The sequence below is a fragment of the Hydra vulgaris genome, chromosome 09, assembly GCF_038396675.1.
Source record: "Hydra vulgaris chromosome 09, alternate assembly HydraT2T_AEP".
In the NCBI taxonomy this organism is placed as follows: domain Eukaryota; kingdom Metazoa; phylum Cnidaria; class Hydrozoa; order Anthoathecata; family Hydridae; genus Hydra; species Hydra vulgaris.
The window spans coordinates 27,221,074-27,241,943 of NC_088928.1; the positions used below are offsets into that span (position 1 = coordinate 27,221,074).

The window sequence follows — 20,870 nt, forward strand, 5'->3', positions numbered from 1 at the left end:
TATTTCATTAATTTTCATGCAATTAATTATTTATATGATAAATGATTTTATTATGATGGTTAATTAAACACCCATTTATGGCATAGTGGACCCAAAGGTGTCAATAGGCGAAAAATGTTTTTTTGAGAATGTCAATAAAAACTATTTATTTAGAAAGTTAGATCAATTTGTGGATAAATAAATAAAAAATTATGTTTCAAGCTTATTTTTTAAGTGATGATATGTAGTATTGAAATTAGTGAATTTCCACATTTCTTATGTATCTATAAATATTTAGTACATGCAGATAGTTTTCATTTACCAATGATTTTACCAAGATGAAAATTGGTAAACAGCTTATGTAAAAGTTAATTTAATTGATATGGATTTTTTGAATAAATTAATTTAATATGTGTAATTTATTTTAATTAAGATTTAAGCTTCATGTTATTGCAATCATCAGGTGAGATACAAATACAATTTTTACTGTCAAAATAATTTATACAAATAGAACTAGTTACATAAAACTATACATAAAAAACTATTTTTTTACTTTATTAAGAGCATGTGTGTCTAATCTTTAAGTTTGTGGTTGCTTAATAGGAATTTATTTTCTTGACAATATTTTGAAATCAGTTTTTTTTTTCATTTAGTAGCTCTTCTACATTTTTATAAAGTAATACAGAGTGGTGCAGAGTAAACGCATGTTTTTCGAACCGCTAGTACGCGGCAATGGGAGGGGGTATTGAACTTGAATGAATGTTGGCAGACAGCCCAAACAATGGTGTTTCAGTCGCTATGGAGCATTGGAGCGTACAACATCATGTGTTTGTTGTCGAGCAGTTTTTTAGAAACAATGATTCTGTAGTCACATTGCAACGTCTTTTACGGCAATATTTTAGAGTTAGAAAATCAATTGGATGTCAATGTTCAAAACTGTCGGTATTGGGCATCGGAGAACCCACAAGAATTACACCAAAGAACTCTGCACAGTTTAAAGGTAACAGTGTGGTGCTGCATTTCAAAGTTGGGGATTGTTGGACCCTATTTTTTTAAAGAAGAAGGAATTGCACTTATTGTTACATCAGCTCGCTACATTGAAATGTTAAACAACTTCTTTCATCCAGAACTTGAAACGCACCAAGTGAACATGAGAGACATTTGGTTTCAGTAAGATGGTGCCACAGCTCACACAGCGAGAGCATCCATGGAAGTGGTTCGACAAATGTTCCCAGGACATGCGATTTCGAGATTTGGTAATGTTCACTGACCCCCTCGCTCACCCGACCTGTCGATATGTGACTTCTTTTTGTGGGAATATTTAAAATCAAAAGTGTACATGAACAAGCCTCACACACTCGATGACCTTAAGAATTCCATTCGTCAGGAAATTGAAGCCGTGCCCAATGAAATATTGGAGAGAGTCATTCGTAATTTTCAGAAGAGGATCCAACTTTGTATCCAGCAAGAAGGACGTCATTTCAAAGAAATTATTTTCCAAACCTAAATATGGTATGTAATTTCAAAAAACTGCATTAAAAAACCTATCATTTAATACTTGTTTTTATTATTTTCAACCCATTGTGTCCCAATAACTCAATATTGAAAAACATGTGTTTCCTTTGCACCACCCTGTATAGTTAGTTTTTCATATAAACAAGTAAATATTTTTTTGTTATATTGTTGTAAGCAGGGACTTTTTTTAGAATAGACCACATTCACTCAGGTGTTTCTTTGAATTTTTCTTTAGATTCCTATATATATTTTGATAGTTTGAGTGGTTACATTTTTTTTTTTTTAAATGATAGCTTATGATTTGCATATCTCTTTTCAAAAATGGCCTCTGATTAACCAATGTACGCTTTGCTGGGTGTGTTTGGGGAAGATGTTTTACATTTGTAAATTATATTTATGGGAAATCCATTAATTGCAAAAAGATTTGACCAACATTGATAGAGACACTTTTATTGTACAATGAGTTAAACCAAATTACATTCTTTTTTCTTTTAGGAGGGAGGGGTATTTTGTTTTTTGGATTGTAATTTAAGTTTTTAAAACTGTTTTGTTTAATGCTTCTTTGTATGTTTTGATGAGTTGAATATTTTTTTATCTGAAGAATTTTGTGATAGTTGTAGATCATTATTGAAGAGAGAGATCTGCTTAAGAACTTGAGGTGGGTGATTTGATTCAGTGTAAATGTAGAGTAGTTCATTTGGTTTTTTAAAAAGTTAGTAGGACTATTTTTAAAGATTAAAAGTCATGTCAAGAAAATTACTGCTCTTTAAATTAGTAATGATTAAAGAAATAAAAAACATTCAAATGCAACAATGCTCTCAAAATATGGAAAATTAAAGAAAAATTGAAAGAAGCATTTAACTTAGGCTATCCTAAAAAGACCCCTGCTTACAAAAACACAACAAAAAAAAGTTAACTTTGTTTATATGAAAAACTAATTATTTTACTTTGTATTAATGCTATATTTTTTATAACATAAAATAATTACTTTTTCATATTAGAAGAACAACTGAATAAAACAACAGTTGATTTGATTTCCAATACTATGCATAAAAACAATAGTTTTTATGTATAGTTTTACGTAATTAGTTCCATTTGTATGTAATTGTTTTAATGGAAAAAATTATACTTGTATTTCACCTGATGTTTGCAATATATATATATATATATATATATATATATATATATATATATATACATTTTTTTACTTTTTTTTTAAATCCATTTATTCAACCAAAAATTGTAAAATTACAAGTTCTTTTTATAATTTTACAAAATTAGGTTAGGTGTCACTCATATAGTTAAAAACTAGTCATTGGAGTGACACCTAAATAAAATAAACAAACAAAAAAAATAATAATAAAACCATGTGTAAATTAAATTAATTTAAAAATAATAATAATAATAACGATAAAGCTATAATAAATTAAATAATAAGACAAAAAATATGAAGACACTCAATTAATAACAACAGCAAACAAAAATAAAAACAATTATCAAAACAGCATAAATAAAAACAAACTTTACGCATACGAAAAGGCAAAACACAAAAACTACAAAGAAAATGCAAACACAAAAACTTTTACAAAATTATATTAAAAACAATCTTTAGTTATTTTCGGCGAAAAAAAGAAAGGTATAAGAACAAAAAAAAAGGTGTAGAAAAATTAGTAAAATAAAAAAACAGTGAACAACAATAAAAATAATTAGCATCAACAGCACAAATAATTACAAACTTTACGCAAACAAAAAGGCAAAACACAAAAACTACAAAATGAAAGCAAAAACTACAAAACAAAAATGCAAACACAAAAACTTCTACAAAATAAAAAAAATAATAATAAATTTTTGTTATTTTCGGCAAAAAAAATGTGTAGAAAAGTTGGAAGCAACTTAGTACAAATCGATGTTTGAATTTTCTTTTGTTCGTTTTTTCAAGTGTTAATTTTGAGTATTTACTTTTTAAGTATTTCTTTGTTTATAATATGACTTGTTTTTTTTTACTTTTCATATTCTTTTGATATTTTGAATTCTTTATTTTTAACAATTGACAATTAACTCAGTTTTTTATTTTATTTTTTTATTTCCTTTTTTTTTCCAGCGGTTAAAAAAACACGACCACTATCTGCGATGACCTTGTAAAAAATGAGATTATATATATATTTTTATGTTACATATATATATATAGTATATATATATATATATATATATATATATATATATATATATATATATATATATATATATATATATATATATATATATATATATAAATATATATATATATATATATATATATATATATACACTACATATATTTTTACTAATTTATTATTGCTCTGTTCTTTAAGAACATTGAGCACTCTATTTGTAGAATACACTAACATAATTTACATATATAAATACATACATATATATATATATATATATATATATATATATATATATATATATATATATATATATATATATATATATATATATATATATATATAGATAGATATATATATATATATATATATATATATATATATATATATATATATATATATATATATATATATATATATATATATATATATATATATATATATATATATATATATAGATATATATATAAATTAGTAAAAAACATTATCTAACTTTTATCTTCTACTTTAAGTTTCACCATTGCTGGATCATCAGGAAGAACTCTTCCTGATGATCCAGCAATAGTGAAACTTAAAGTAGAAGATAAAAGTTAGATAAGTGTTTTTTACTAATTTATTATTGCTCTGTTCTTTAAGAACATTGAGCAATAATAAATTAGTAAAAACATTTATCTAAAAACAATATACTTTTATACCAAGTAAAATAAACTTACTGAATTCAATGCATGTAGTTTTTTCAGATAATGATCAGGAGAAACAGAACTTTCATTAGAACCCTGTTAATTGAAAAAACAACTTTATATAAATATCTGAAAAAAATGTTAAAACTTCAAAGTAATTAAAGATCTTTTTTCTCCTGAAAAAATTTATTTAAATTTAAAAGTAGTTAATTAAGTTCAATTAGATACTATTAAAAAAAATAACATCTTAAAAATTTTCATCATAACCCCTTAAAAATCTAGTATCTCTAAAACTCTAACAATTAATTAGTTTTGGCTGAATTTCCAGAATTTCAAAAAATCTGCTAAAAATATAATCTATGATTATATTTTTAGCAGATTTTCTATAGATTTCACTGTATTTAGCTGTTTTCTATAGATTTCACAAAATAACTTGAACTTTACAGGATGACCGAACTGAGAGTGCATCAAATAATTTTAAAATGACTTTTTCTGGCACAGACTTTGGTAATTTGAATGAAATCGTTGCTGTGTTTGGGTTGCTATTTGTTGGAAACAGACCTTAATTTTAGTTAAAATATTAGATTGCAAAATTTATTTTATTCTAACGAAAGTAACATTATATATTGCAAAGTGAATCATCACCTCAACGCCAAACACAAGAACAAGATTACTGATAAATAATTTAGTAAAGAATAAAAAAATCAAAGGTTAATTTTTCTTATTAGGTTTCAAAATTATTTAGTTCAGATTACAGAAAAGTTTGCTACAGATAAATGGTACCTTGCAATAAGCTGAATTTAAAAATTTTAAATCGAGTATAAATGTTTCAAGTATTTTAAGAAGTCATTACAGCCTAGTCACTAGTTATATGTAATCTAAATGTAACTAATTCATTTGATGAAAATGCTAAAATTTTTTACTTCAGATTCTACCCAGGTAGCAAACAATATTGGCACAATATTGGTGCAATATTGGTGCAATATTGGTGCAATATTGGTGCAATATTGGTGCAATATTGGGTATATTGATCAATATTGGCCAAGATATGCGATATTAACATGCCAATATTGACCAATATTGATATGCCAATATTGGCGCAAAATTGTTTGCCAATACTATCTTAATACTGAGTCGTTAATTTTACTCCAATATTGGTCGATATTGATATTTTTACATATTGGTATGCATGCGTAATATTATCAGATATTTATAATGTCCTTTAACTCTGTTAATGCAATAGTGTAAATATCTTTTTATTTAAACAGGCATCCTTATGTTATTAATTTTTTACAAAAAAAATCAGATTTAAAATAAAAATTTTAAGTTATGAAAAGAAAATAAGAGAAGTATTTTTAATTTAACATTTATGTATTGAATCACAAGAAAAAGTAGTTGTAATTTATTTAAGACAGATTGTATCACGAGAAGAAGTGGAAAAATATTGCTATACTGTTAGTATCAAGATTAAAATAGTAAGTTTACTCTTATATGAAAATATTTTAAGAAGATTTCATCTATATCTTTTAATAATATATATGTATATATATATATATATATATATATATATATATATATATATATATAATATATATATATATATATATATATATATATATATATATATATATATATATATATATATATATATATATATATATATATATATATATATATATATATATATATGGCACTAATTTACATCACTACCCCCTTATTATTATACAGAATTTAATGCTGATTAAGAATCGAATAAAAACATAGGTCTGAAAATCAACAAAATGTTCTCTAATTCGATGTTAAAGTTTAAAAAATCACACTATAAAATGCTAATATTTATTCCATCTTTTTCATACTAAATTCCTTTTCTAAGATAATTTTTAAAAAGCCTGGTTTCTATTATTATTAAGTGTTTGAAAATGCATAATGCATCAATTTCTGATTGACCTCTGACCCAAACCCTAATCCTGGCCAAACCATGTGCATTTAATTGTGCCAATCCCTATTTGTCAGTAGATGCATGTGCATTTAATTTTGCCACTCCCTATTTGTCAGTCAATACATGTACATTTAGTTGCGCCAATTCTTATTTGTCAGTTAATGTATGTACATCTAAAAATCAACATCTTGAAAGAATTTTTAAAAATCAAATTAAAAAAATTTAATCTTATAAACATTCAACTTAATTTAAATAAAATATTATTTTGATGACAATAAAAACCAGGTTGCACAATTAAAAAAAACTTTCTAAACAATCGATTTCTAAATGTAAACTTTGGTGTAAAATTTTTTTAAATGGCGAATATTTAAAAACATTTTTGCCGAAAGTGTTTTGGTATCATTTTTTCAACTTCAACATCAAATTAGAAAATTCTCTTTGTTTTTAGGTCTATGTTTTTGTATGAATTTTGATCAGCATAAAATTCTCCATCATAATCAGTAATAAAAATAGGAGGTAGAGATGTGAATTAGCGTCTGTCCATATATATACTATTGACCTATACACACACACACACATATAAATTTATTCCAAGATAGTAATTTTGCTATAAAAAGTTTTTTTTTATTATTTCTTTTATTATATATAAAATTTTATATTATGCTGTAGTTTAATGTTATAGGCAATAAACAAATCAACAAGTTCAACTAGATCTGCTAAATCACATTATATCAAGAGTAGTTGAGCAAGATTAAATAAAATTCTCACAATAAGTAATGCTGAAAACAGTAATGAATTACATAAATGCGACTTTGAAAATGGAATAAACTTTAGTGAGGAGTATATTAATCATAATATCATAATAAACTTAATATCAATCATAATAAACTTAGTATCAGTTATTGATGCTTGGACATTAGACTTAAAATAAATAAAACTAATATAGAAAGTATATATCTTGATATATCGAAAGCTTTTGACACATTTCCACACTTTCAACTACTTCTAAAATTAAAAGCTTTTGGAATAGATGACAAATTCTACAATTGGATAAAATGTTACTTATGAGATCAGCAATAGTATCAGTGTTAGAAGTGTATAGTCAGAATGGATAAGAGTAAATAGTGAGGTGCCCCCAGTTTTTACTTTTATGATATATATTAATGATTTTCCTGATTTGGTTTCAGCTGTTGTATCGTTATTTGCAGCTGATACTAAGTTGAATAATTTGCTTTCTGATAGCTTATCATGCAATTACCTGCAAAACGATATGGACATTATAGCAAACTGGCCAAAATTATGGAAACTTTTAATGTAAAAAAATGTAAAGTTATGCCATTAGGACCATCAAATGCAAAATTCATTTATATACTCGTTGATACAAATCTCAATACCACAATTAATCTTAAAAACTCTATCGTCAATAAAGACCTTGGCATCTTTGTTGACAGTAATTTGACTTTTTTCTTCTTTTGTAAGTACAAAGATTAACACCACCAATAATATTGTTGGAATAATCAAAAGATCATTTGTTAATCTCAATATCTCAACATTTTGTACTTTGTTTATTTTCCTGTTCATCCTCAGCTTGATTCTTGCAGCTTTGTCTACTATCCAAGGCTTTAAAAAAATCAACAATTAATTTAAAATGTTCTGCTCAAGTCTAGTAAATCTGTTTTTAACCTGACTGGACTCACTTACAACCAAAGACTACAGAGACTAAATTTAACTAGCATGAGCTATCATTTCTTACATAATGACATGGTAGAAACTTACAAAGGCATTCACAACCTTTATAAACATAGTTACAATCCTTTTGTGTCCTCATTGAATACCATTCAGTATTTTATCCATCAACACTTCTGGTCATGCTTATAAATTGAAAAAGATAATTTGTGCAGAAAAACTTTTTTAGTATGTGAGTCACAAATTTGTGGAATAGTCTACCATCTGAAACAGTATGTTTGACATATGTCACAACAATTAAAAAACATCTAGATGCATAGATCCATCCAGCCAGCGCTTTTTTGTGTGCTAGCATTAAATTTCAAACGGAGAAGACTGGCTTTGATATGACAATACAGCATAATTAAAACAAAAAATGATAATCAAGCTTTTGAATTTTAGTTTTAGAAGCTATTTTTAAAGTATTTATATGTAAAAATACAATATAAATTTGTATATACAAATGTATTGTATTTTATCTGGATGTCTACAGATATGTCATTGACATGTGGAATACCCTTACTAAGGATATTCCACATATTGATATGTGATATACCCTTAGTAAGGTATATTTTTCTACCTTCTAAGGTAGAAAATTATACCATTACAAACTCTGTCACATAACTATATATATTAACTGTTAATGTCTTTATTTTATGCTATATTCATCATTTTTTTTCGGAATACAAAATATATATGCAATCCAAAATAATTTCTTGCAACTGAATAACCAAAACAAACACAATTTGCTCCTGTCATTTCAATATTTATCCTAGAATATATACAACTTAACTATAGCAAAATACAATGTTTACAATTTGATGCACTCTAAAGTAGGCTTATCACTAGTATAGAGAAACTTAAATGTTTTTAGAAAACAGACAGCGTTTCCAGACTAGTTAAATGTCTATGATGATATATATAAAAATCACACAAAGAGGATAGTAAATTGTTTACATCTTTATTTTTAAAAAATAAAAATTTCTTGCACTGATTTCTATTAAATGCTTCTAGTTAAAAATTGAACATTAGTTGGACCTCAAGTTATTATTACCAGCATACCTTCTTAAAAATACCTTCTTTTACCTTCTTAAAAAGTGAGAGTAACAACAAAAATACAATTTATACAATAAAGTTTAGTACAGAGTTTGACTCTGATATATAGTTTTTAAATTAAGTTGGTTTTATGATTGATTAAAAATAATAACTTTTGTTTCTACCTTAAATCTAGAGCAATATATTTGCCATTTCTTTTCAGGTGGTAAATCAAACATTGCTTCCTTACACACTGCTGTCAAATCCAACTCATCCTACACCAAAAAAAATTACATAACTATATTATTTTTATAACTAGTATTTATTTGTTACACTATGGTTCTACTTTTGTTACACTATGGTTCTTCTTATAACATAAATAGAACCATATGTGCATTTTTTTTTAAAGCTTTAGACATTATATTTACTAACATGAAATTAACCTTAAGTATTTTTACAAGACTATTTTTTTTCTTAATTTCAATCTGGATCCTTGTATTAAAATAAAATAAAAATTGTTATGCTCCCTATTTCTTCTTAAATTAAAGATTAACTATATTAAGAAAAGAAAAATTTATTATTACTTTATAAATTAACAACTAATTGAATAACATCAAGCAAATCAAGCAAATTATTTTTAAAATTATTAATTTGCTGAATAATTATTTTTGCTACATCTTCTTAAAAAAAACAATGAATAAAAACCAACAAATTTTACTATTATATTAGAAATATTTATATTTCATTAAATTAATTTTCATATTTTTATTAAATTTTTTGAATATTTAGGGTAAACTTTTAGAAATAGAAAGTCAAGAAAATAAAGATGATATGAATAGTCACAGAAAAAGGATGAGACTTAATTGAATGACGAGTAACACAAGAATGAATTTTAGTAGATGGCACAAGAGATGCTAACTCTTTAGAGCAGTGTCCATAATAGTATTTGTAGAAAAGAGAAAGAGAAGCAACATTACGAAAATATGATAATGGTTGGAGGTTGGCGCAAGAGCAGATCCAACTATGTTTACAATGCGTTTTTACACCTTGACTAAAGGAGAAAGGGTATCTTTGGAAGATCCGCCCCAGGTATGGCAACAGTATTCCATACAAGGATGGATTTGAGATTTATAGAGATAAAGAATAGAATCCGAAGTAAGAAAGTGTTGAGTACAATAAAGAGATGCAACCTTAGCAGATGCTAATTTTGAAATGGATTTGGTATATGGTTTCCAAAAAAGATCAGAATCACTTAATTCATTTTCTTAATGATAACTAAAATTTCAAAAACTAAAATGAGAAAAATATATTAAAATAAAGCTAATTTAAATCTGTAGTAGTAGATAATTACAATTAAAATTAGTATTTAAATCTAAGCATCTAAACCATCACAAAAAATAATTAAAATATAAATATACTTTTAAGAATGAAGTATAATATTTGAGTGAGGAAGCAAAGTGAGATTGTGCTTCTTAAAATAAAGTGATTTTGTTATTTTACTAATTAAATATTGTATCACTTATACTAAAACATATAATAATAAAATGGCCTGTGACCACTGACTTTGATTGAATTAAAATAACTATGTACCACTAAAATGTTTTTATTATTACTTTTTCATTTGTTTACAGAAGTGTTAAATTAAAAATTTACTCATTTTTATTTTTTAATGTTTATCTTTTAATCATCATAAATTTAAAATAAGTACTTTATGCAACATATTTAAATAATTACATTTGTATGTTTATTTTATCATTTATAAATATACATATATGTGTTATGTATGTAATATTTAATTAGATGTTAAAAGATATTTAAAACCCCTGTTTCCTTTCACAGTTCATCCCTTTCTGTAAATACCTAAATTCTGCCGCTTAGATACTATAGGCTAATATAGAGTAGGTATATACATAACATATATATATATATATATATATATATATATATATATATATATATATATATATATATATATACATATATATATATATATATACATATATATATATATATACATAAATATGCATATATGTGTGTGTGTGTGCATGTATACATACATATATATATATACATATATATATATATATATATATATATATATATATATATATATATATATACATATACATATATATACATACATATATATATATATATATATATATATATATATATATATATAAATATATATATATATATGTATATATATACATATATACATACATATATATATACATATATATATATGTGTGTGTGTGTGTGTGTGTGTGTGTGTGTGTGTGTGTGTGTGTGTGTGTATGTATTTGTATATATATGTGTGTGTGTATGTATGTATGTATATACATATATATACATACATATATGTATATACATATATATACATACATATATGTATATACATATATACATATATATATATATATATATATATATATATATATATATATATATATATATATATATATATATACATATATATATATATATATATACATATATATATATATATATATATATATATATATATATATATATATATATATATATATATGTATGTATATATATGTATATACATACATACATACACACACACATATATATACAAATACATACATACAGTATTTGGCATTGACCATTTTAAAGCTAGTTAAAAGGCATTACAGAATTATAGATTATTATTAGTAGGAAATCAACAGAATTTAACAGAATTACACAACTTTCAATTATTATAAATGTTCAAAAATGTCTACTGAATATATGTAATAAATACTATAGTGTAACAACTTGTAAAAAAAATAACATTTTTAATGCATTATCTGCCTTACAAAAACTTAGACTTTAGAACTTTAGACATAGCAAGACCTGGATTAGATGTTGGAATTCTACAATTTAAATTTGAACATAAAGTAATAGTAAACATTTTTTAATATTTTATCTTAAGATGTCATTTAATTTATCTCAACCACCAATTTGTTTCAAAAAATAAATGTCTTTAAAAAGATTAAATTTCTTTAGAAGCCGTATTTTCTATTATTAAATCATTCTGATTATAATTTATTCTAATGTACTTAAGAATAAATAACCTAAACTATTTAATATACTATTTTTTATATTATTAACATTTTAGTATAATCATTATATTCAAATGTTACTGTTTAGGTAGTGCTTCTAGTATTTCTTTAAAGTAAATCAGGAAAAACACAAAAATTGTCACATTTAACAACAAAATAGTATTTAAAATTTTTTATAAAATAGGCATAGAGAACCCAACTATTTTGATGTAAATGAACTACACATACCACAAGCTCTGAAAACTTTGAATTAAGTTCGGCAATATCCGGCATTGGAGTGATATTAAATGATTGAAGAGCAAAAGCACCCGCACCTTCTGGCTCATACCTGATAGTAATATCAGGTTGTAAATCTGAACTACTAAAGCAACTAAACAAACCACTTCGTGGCCTTTTAAAAGGCATGTTAGCCTTAGTTCTTCAAAGAAACTTGCAATATCTTTTAGAAGTACTTAACATTAGCCAGAAAATTGTATGTTTCTGCAAAGTCACTTATTTTATTTATTCATTTTCTTTATCAGGTTGAGGTTTTCATCAACAAAAATATTTTGCAACAATACACTAAAAAAATACAAGCTATAAATAAAATACTTTTGTGATCATCCAGAAAAAATATTTAAACTTTATATTTTATATTTTTATAAAAATTAGAATCCATAAGAAAATTTTCAATTACTAGAGTGACAAAAAAAAATTATTTAAACTAAAATGTCTAAACTAAAAATAAACATTTAATTAATAGAGAAAAAAATAATTTGTTAAAAAAAGCGTTTGTGTTTAATTAGTCTAAACTGTTTAATCGTGAGAAATCACAGCTAATGTTTCTGAATATTCAGAAATAAGCAATATCAATTTTGCTTATTTAAGTAGTATTAGAATTTGTATCGGAAATCATCAAACAAATGATAGCAATATTTTTATTGACTATTGTATTATAAAAGTGTGCCGGATTAAATTATGCTTATCATTTAATCTGAATTTGACAGAGACCAATATTTTGCTTTTTTACTCGTTATAAAATGAGACAAAAACTGTATAACTGTATATATCCTATAATTGTATATTTTCATCATTTTTTCCAATCAATTTGGTCACTGCTAAATTTATAATTTGAAAATAATATAAAAGATTTTATTTTCTGTGTTGTTCCTGTTTAAAAAGTTTGAAAGGAGCAACACAGGCAGGGGCGTCCAAAGCATTTTTTGGTCTTTGAGATAGCAAACTTCCAAACATGGAGCAAACTCCAAACATTTATATGTTTGGATATATTTATATGTTTTATATGTTAAACATTTATATATATGTTTATACTTATGTCAAATAAGGATGCTTTGCAAAAAATTGCGATAATTGGAGCTTGAGAACAAAAAAGCCCCAAAAATTTAGCCCCCCTGCCCCAAACGTGAGAGCAACAAGTTGATGAAATATTTTTTATATTATTTTCAACTAGATTTATGTTCATCGATAAATTTTAAATTTCATAGTAAAATATTTTAGCCTTCAAAAATTATGACCATATAAAGTTTAAACCCCCCTCAATTTGAGTGGGTTGCAAATTTTATATTGTCATAATTTTTGAACTCTAAGAGATAATACTATGAAACTTAAAATTTATCGATGAATATAAATCTAGTTGATAGTCTCAAAGACCAAAAAATGCTTCGGGCGCCCCTGAACGCAGGAATCCGGAGGTTCTCGAATTTTTTAGATGGATTTATCGTAGCTTTGACTTCTTAATAACTGCTTTTGACTTAAAAAATATTAAGTAATGCTTAAAACGGCACAAAATGAAAAAAAAAAAATTTTCAGTTTTTGAATTTTAAAGGTGAACGAATTTTGCCAATTAAACAAATTGGTTTAATACTGGAGTTAGTGCTAACCTTAAAAATCAAACTAAACAAAACTGTTTCAATAAGATCAGGGCCGACGACACGGGCTTCGTAGTAGAGGGGCACAATCGTCAATTTCTAAAAAAAGTCCTCTATATCTTGAATTTTCTATTAAAAAAAAGAAAAAAAAAAGAAAAGAAATGTAGAGTTTTGTACTCATAGTTTCATAAGAAATCTCCAAGGCCCCCTTCCGATGTTGTAGGCCCTGAAGATTTCTTATTATACTTATTATAATAAGAAACCTTAGAGCATAAAACTGATTGTTTTATGCTCTAACATGAAATTTGACAAAAAACCTAGATTGTGCGTTCTTGCTTTGAGGTGACGATATGACTATTACAATATATTATCCTTATAATGGGCGCCCTCAGCATTTTTTTGATATTCAGATACGACACTTTCACGTATTGTGCAAACTCCAAATTTGAGTTTAAGTATATTATGAAAAGTGTTCATACCTATAAAGTTTATAAAATATGTTCATACCTATGCCAAATGAGGAGGCTTTGTATCCATTTTTGTTCCAGGACTCCACCATCCCGATGGTGGAGGCCTGGGAACAAAAAAAGCCCCCTAGTCCCTCTGCCCAAACTTGAGGGCATTTATGTAGTAAAATTTTCAACTTTATTGTCTTAAATTAAACTTAAATTTATCAACAGAATTTAAAACAAAATTTACGACCCCCTCATTTTGGTGGGGTTGAAAAATTTTCATGGTAATAACTTCTGTAGTTTACAATATTTTTCTACAAAATTTAAAATCTATCGATGATTTAAATTTAGTTTAAAATAGTAAAGTTGAAAAATTTACTACATTAGTGCCTTCAAGGAAGAAGAGGGGAAACGTTTTAGGTCTTTTTTTTGTTCCCAGGCCTCCACCATCCTGATTTTTTGCTAGGCTTCCTCATTTGACATAGGTATGAACATACTTAAGTTTGGAGTTTTCACAATACCAATCTTTTTTACGGCAGTTTTTGGTTTTGTTTGAAGTTTATGAAAAACTTTAAGTATAAAACTTTTATTTAAAAATAAGTTGCTCTTAACGCTCTCATAATAGTCTCCCTGACTATTAAAAAATGACAAAACTCTCTAATGAATTTAAATCAGTCATAAACTTTATACATCATTCTATGAACATCAAACTTATAAACATCAAACTTATGAACATCATTTTATAAACATCAAACTTATGAACATCATTCTATGAACATCAAACTTATAAACATCAAACTTATGAGTTTAATATAGTTAAATAAATAAACAAAAAATTAAAAGTTAAAATTAAAAGCCTTAAAATTTAACAAAATGAGAAACACGATTCAAAACAATTTTAAAAAAATAAATTATTTTTCTTATAATAATAGAAAAAAATCTAAATAGAAAATTATAGCTAAATTGAAAAACAGCTTTTTTTTGTTTAAATGTAATTTTTTATTTATTTTTGAGAACAAATCTTTGTTTTTTTCTAGAATGGTTCAAACATACAAAAAGTTAGAAATGGGAGGAAGGAAATCTTATTTAAATAGCCAGGAAATGATAGATGCCTGCAATTCTATTTTGAGTAAAGAAATGTCCATAAACCAGATATCCAAACATTTTAGTGCGACAGGAGAGCACTTTCAAAACGAGTCAAGGGTGAGCTACCTATTGATGCTCATCCAGGAAGAAAAATAGTTTTGACTTCAAAGAAAAAGAGCTTTCAGAATGCCTTATTTTATTGACTGATTGAGGCTGGGGTTTCACTAGAGGCGAGGTAAAATATATAATTCAAGATTTTATTATAGCAAACAATATTGATACACTTTATTTTATTATAGCAGACAATATTGAATATAGATTGTCGACCAAGTAAAGTCTGGCTACATGCTTTTTTGCCGCGAAACCCTGAAATAGCGCCAAGATAATCTAAAGGTTTTAGAAATTTAAGAAGCCATGCTGAAATTCCTGAAACCTTCTTATTTATGGTTTGATTTAGTTGAACAAAAATTGAGAAACTGAGGAATTATTAACCTTTCTAGTTAAATATTAAACTCTAATGAAACAGTGTTCATCACTGACCTGAAGGAGGAAATTGTATTAGCAAAACGAGGTGCTGCTGGAGTGTCGCAAAGCATTGGTGGCTCAGGCTGGGAGCAAATTACTGTAAATTGTGCACGCTCTGCTAACGGACAGATATTGCCACCATCCGTAATCTACAAATGAAAAATTTGTATTTGGACTGGGTTAAAAGCGGCCCTGATGGAACTGTTTGTACTACTAGAAATAAGGGCTGGATGGAGTATCCTCATTTTTTGGAATAATTTCAAAACATATTTCTAACATATACAAAGCATCTTGCAAACCCCACGCGTGCACATATTTATTTGATGGCTAAATTTATTATATTAGCTCCCCACTTATTGATTTGGCAAAAAAAAGTAATGCTATTTTTCTACGCATTCCTGCTCATCTTACCTATCTTTTTCACCTTTAGATACATCTGTTTATCGACCCGTAAAAGGTAAATGGCAAAGTTTACTTTTAAAATATGCAAGAACACATAATATTTTATTTTTATTTTTATTTATTTAACTTTTATTTCGCTAATTAAACAATATTACAATTTTTCATATAAAATAAATAACATCGGAAACATACAAAACCTTTATAAAAAAACGTTTTTAATCTTTTTAATTTACAATATATATATATGTATATATATATATATATATATATATATATATATATATATATATATATATATATATATATATATATATATATATATATATATATATATATATATACTGTTATAATCAGTCAGGGAATCAAAGAAGGTAAGGATGATGCGTTTATCATCACAACCTTTTCATAGAGCCCCTTTAGTCACTATTGAAATAAAATAAAAAAACACTTTAATTTTTCAAGAAAAATAAAAAATTTAATAAAATTAAAACACATAAGAAGAAAAATAAATAAATAAATAAAAAGAAAAAATACAAAAAAATCTGAAAACAAATACTGTAAACTATAATATATATGTCAGGAATTAATGAGATGCATTTTAGTTTGTTGTTTAAACGATGAAATGCTTTTTAGGTCTTTAATATTTTTATTTTGGAAACGATTCCATATTGATGGACCTCGGTTTGTAATTAGAAAACTTGACTGCTGTGATTTAATTTTTCTTAGTTGATAGTCGTTCCTGGTATTTGAACGCAGATTATATTTTTCAGAAAATGATATAAGAAAGTTATCTGAAAAAACGCTTGGTAGAAGATTGTTTTTATATTTATACATAAAAATTAATATCTGTAATGTTTGCCCCAATGCAAACGTTTGCTACTATATAGCTGTTAATTCTGTATAAAAAGTTGTTCACCTTTATTCAACCTTTCATTCTGTTTTATTCTGTTAAAACGATATTGGTTTTCTAATATTAGTTTCTTTCTTAGGAAGTAACTGAAACAAAATATTTTTTTAATTTTTTTTTTTATTCAGTTATCAAAGTTAGTCGTGTTACATATTTCATAATTCGTAATACATAAACGTAGTACAATTACGTAAATGATACAATTCAACTTACTAACAATATAAAACTAGGTTTCCGAAAGAAGATCATAAGGATCTTATCATCGGAACTTTAAGAAGTAAAAATATATATAGAAGATTTAACATATTTACATTATGCAAAGATACAACACATTATAATATATAATAAGCTAAAGATTAAACAAATACATTTTAAATACATTTTCGTAGAATTTTAGAATGTTGTCCATAGAGAGAATGAATTTTTTTAACTTAATTTTAAAAACAGGATGAGTAAGAGAAGGATAAAAATTTGGTAATACTATTTTATTCCAAAGAGCACGATATGAAATACAAAATTGATTGAACTTAGTTCTACAAAAAGGTTCATTTAAAAAATTATTATTTCTTAATGTGTATTTATTTACTGGTTTTTGAGAAAAAGGTCGTTAAAAACAAATAACGATAAACTGTTTTTCCATATAAAAGTAAACCATAAGACATTTAATATGTTCAGTTTATAAACATCTAAAAATATTTTGAATGTGAAAAGCGATCCGGATAATTAACTACGTGGATTGCATGTTTCTGACGGCGATAAAGATGTTGTAATTTACTTTTATCCGTACCTTCCCAGGCGAGGATTGCATAATTTATATAATTGTGTATAAAAGAATAATAGAGTTGGGTTAAGTTTTTTTTTTTGTTTAGATAACTTCGCGCTATGTATAAAATGCCAATATTTTCGGAAATTTTTGTGCTTGCATGATCAATATGTTTTCTCCAAGTAATGTTCTCATTAAGATAAACACCTAAGAATTTTATAAGAGTATCTCTTTTTATCATCGTTTCATCCATATAAATTTGAGGCATATTACTAGGTAAAAAACGTTTTTTTTGCGAGGGAGTGAAAGATAATCCATTTTGTTTTGTTAATATTTAAAGTTAATTAATTAGCTTTGAACCAATTAGAAATGTGACTTAGTTCTTTGTTTGTAGTTGAAAAGAGTTCATATCAGTATAGGATAAGAAAAGATTAATACCATCAGCGAACATTATACTTTTCAATTTGGAAGCTTTGTTTACATTAGATTTAAGTCGTTTACATTAGATTTTTAAATTGATTAACTTTATTTTACGGTCTGACCAAAATAAAAATACAGAAAAAGTTAGTACTTGGCTCTGTTTTATTTTCTTATACTTTGAATAGATAAAATGAGTTCTTATTTTAAAGATTTTTCTTCAATTACTCTTAAAATGAGAAATTGAAGAACAATAAATAATAACAAAATACAAAAAAGGAAATGTTTCTACCGTCAATTAACGTGGTTGCATACATCTAAATGGCATTACAATTTTTACAATATACCTATCTACATGCATATATAGAATACATATATCTAGAGCTTTGTGGAACACACCGTAAGTAATATTTAGTTTTGCTTCTCGACGGCTACTCTATGCGGAAATAGGGTTTTACATAAAGATTTTTAATAAATTAAAAAAAGGTTACTTGAAATTTTTCAAATAACCTTTTTTTAATTCATTAAAAATTTATTTAGCCAAATATTTTGGTTACCTCTCTAGTAACATGCTTCAATTCATTTCTACGGGTGTGAACTGTATAGAGATCCGAATCAGATTGTTCTCCAAAATCCTGTTATTTATAGTTATAAACAACAAAAAGATATAAATAAACATGTTCAATGAAGGAAACTATGGCTTTATAACTCTTTAATACCGGTAAATAAATTCGGAAAAAAACTCTGGTTTTTTAAATACTTAAACTTTTTTCTAAACATGCTCAAAAATAAATAGATATCTTGCGTAAAAATTATTTCAAAATTTTGGTGGTTCCCACATTTGCTTTTTTAGAAGAAGTGCAACGCTCAGTGCGAAAAACTTTTTTTTTTGCCAAAAAAAATCAACAACATTTTATCATGGCAAAATGTCACCAAAATCAAACACCTATCAACAAGAAAAATACATTTTCACCATATAATTTATACAATAGTATATATATTTTGTGGTAACACATTGTAAAATCGTTTGTAATTAAAGGAGAGCTCGGCGAAAAAAGCTACTTTAATTTATTAATAATTCACATGCTTTTTAAAAACAACTATAAAAGATTAATACAAAATCGAATAAAATAACGTAGACGAAAAACTTTGACGCACTTTTAGTTAAAATTCTCGAACGATTTTATCAGCAAGAGTTAAACAGTTTTACTTTTAAGTTAAAAGTTAAACTTTTTATAAATTCAAATAGTTGGGAGTAGCTTTAAAGGTTTTTTTTTCTTCTTATTTTTAGTAACACGTAAATATTTATATACAATAAAGAGATTTCAAAAAAAAAAAAAAAAAAAAACGCGTAAGAGACGCATAAGTGTTGCTTCTTTTATAATATCATACATATATTTCAGTTTTAAGGTAATTTATATCATACATATATTTCTATTTTAGGCTAATTTTCAGTAAATAAAAAATTTATTTTAGTATGAGATGATAGAACACTGTGAATAAAGAATTATTAAATACTTTATTAATAATTCCTGATTAAACGAAATCGAAGATTCTAACTTTAAACTTTTTTTTAAAAAAAGCAAAACACTTTTCGCAATATTTAAGCAAAAAAATAACAAAGATCTCATTTTAATAATACACAAACTCCGTAAATTAAATAGATAAAAATTTTCAACTAAAAATATTAGCATGCAACTTGCATTCTACATATATAAATATATATCTAAGTACAAAAAAATGTTTATTATAAACCAACAAGTTCAGACTCACTTAAAAACAGCAAACCGAAGAACTTTAAAAAAATAGACTAAGAACAGATTGAGAACAAATTATACTAATTCCAAGTACTTCTTTTATTTTTTATTATCTATATTCTAAAGTTTTATTTAAATATTAAAATAGGCAGTTTAAAAAAAATTATATTTAGAGTTAAAAAAAAAGTTGCAAAAAATTATATTATTAGAAACTTATGTTACTACTGGAGAAAATAGTTGCTTTTTAATTTATAATTTATTGAATTAGTATTTCAAAAAACTCCTTTGATATGATGCAGCTATCAAAGCCATTGGGTGTTTTTTATTTAACATGTTATACCATTTTAAAAATAACCTACTAAGAGAATTGATCCTTCTCACCAAATAACTTTTTGAAAATTCCTAAAAACCACGTTATTAAATTTTTGTAATCATGAACTCTTTCTAAAGAAAGGGTGACTAGCGACTTCATTTAACTTGTAAAAAAAATGTTACTCATGTTGTTAAATCCACAGCTCTATTAAAACAGATAATTATGTAGAAGCCAAAAAACATGAACAATTTTTCATTTGAAGATTTGTAGAAGAAAAACTAGTAAA

General features: G+C 25.3%; 1 protein-coding gene across 2 annotated transcripts in view; it reads right to left on the minus strand.

The window, feature by feature from the left end:
- Positions 1 to 12,672, minus strand: part of LOC100201451 (disheveled-associated activator of morphogenesis 2) — a 105,707-nt gene extending 93,035 nt beyond the window's left edge. The window contains exons 1-3 of one of the 2 annotated variants that reach the window (XM_065805203.1): positions 12,323 to 12,672; positions 9,209 to 9,298; positions 4,358 to 4,420 (exon numbers count right to left, since the gene is read on the minus strand). In XM_065805203.1, coding sequence (XP_065661275.1) covers positions 4,358 to 4,420; positions 9,209 to 9,298; positions 12,323 to 12,499 — 330 coding nt within the window. In that variant the 5' untranslated portion in view covers positions 12,500 to 12,672. Of the gene's footprint in view, positions 1 to 4,357; positions 4,424 to 9,208; positions 9,299 to 12,322 lie in introns of both variants that reach the window. The other variant, XM_065805202.1, reaches the window with a different exon arrangement.
- Between the last annotated feature and the right edge of the window lie 8,198 nt (positions 12,673 to 20,870).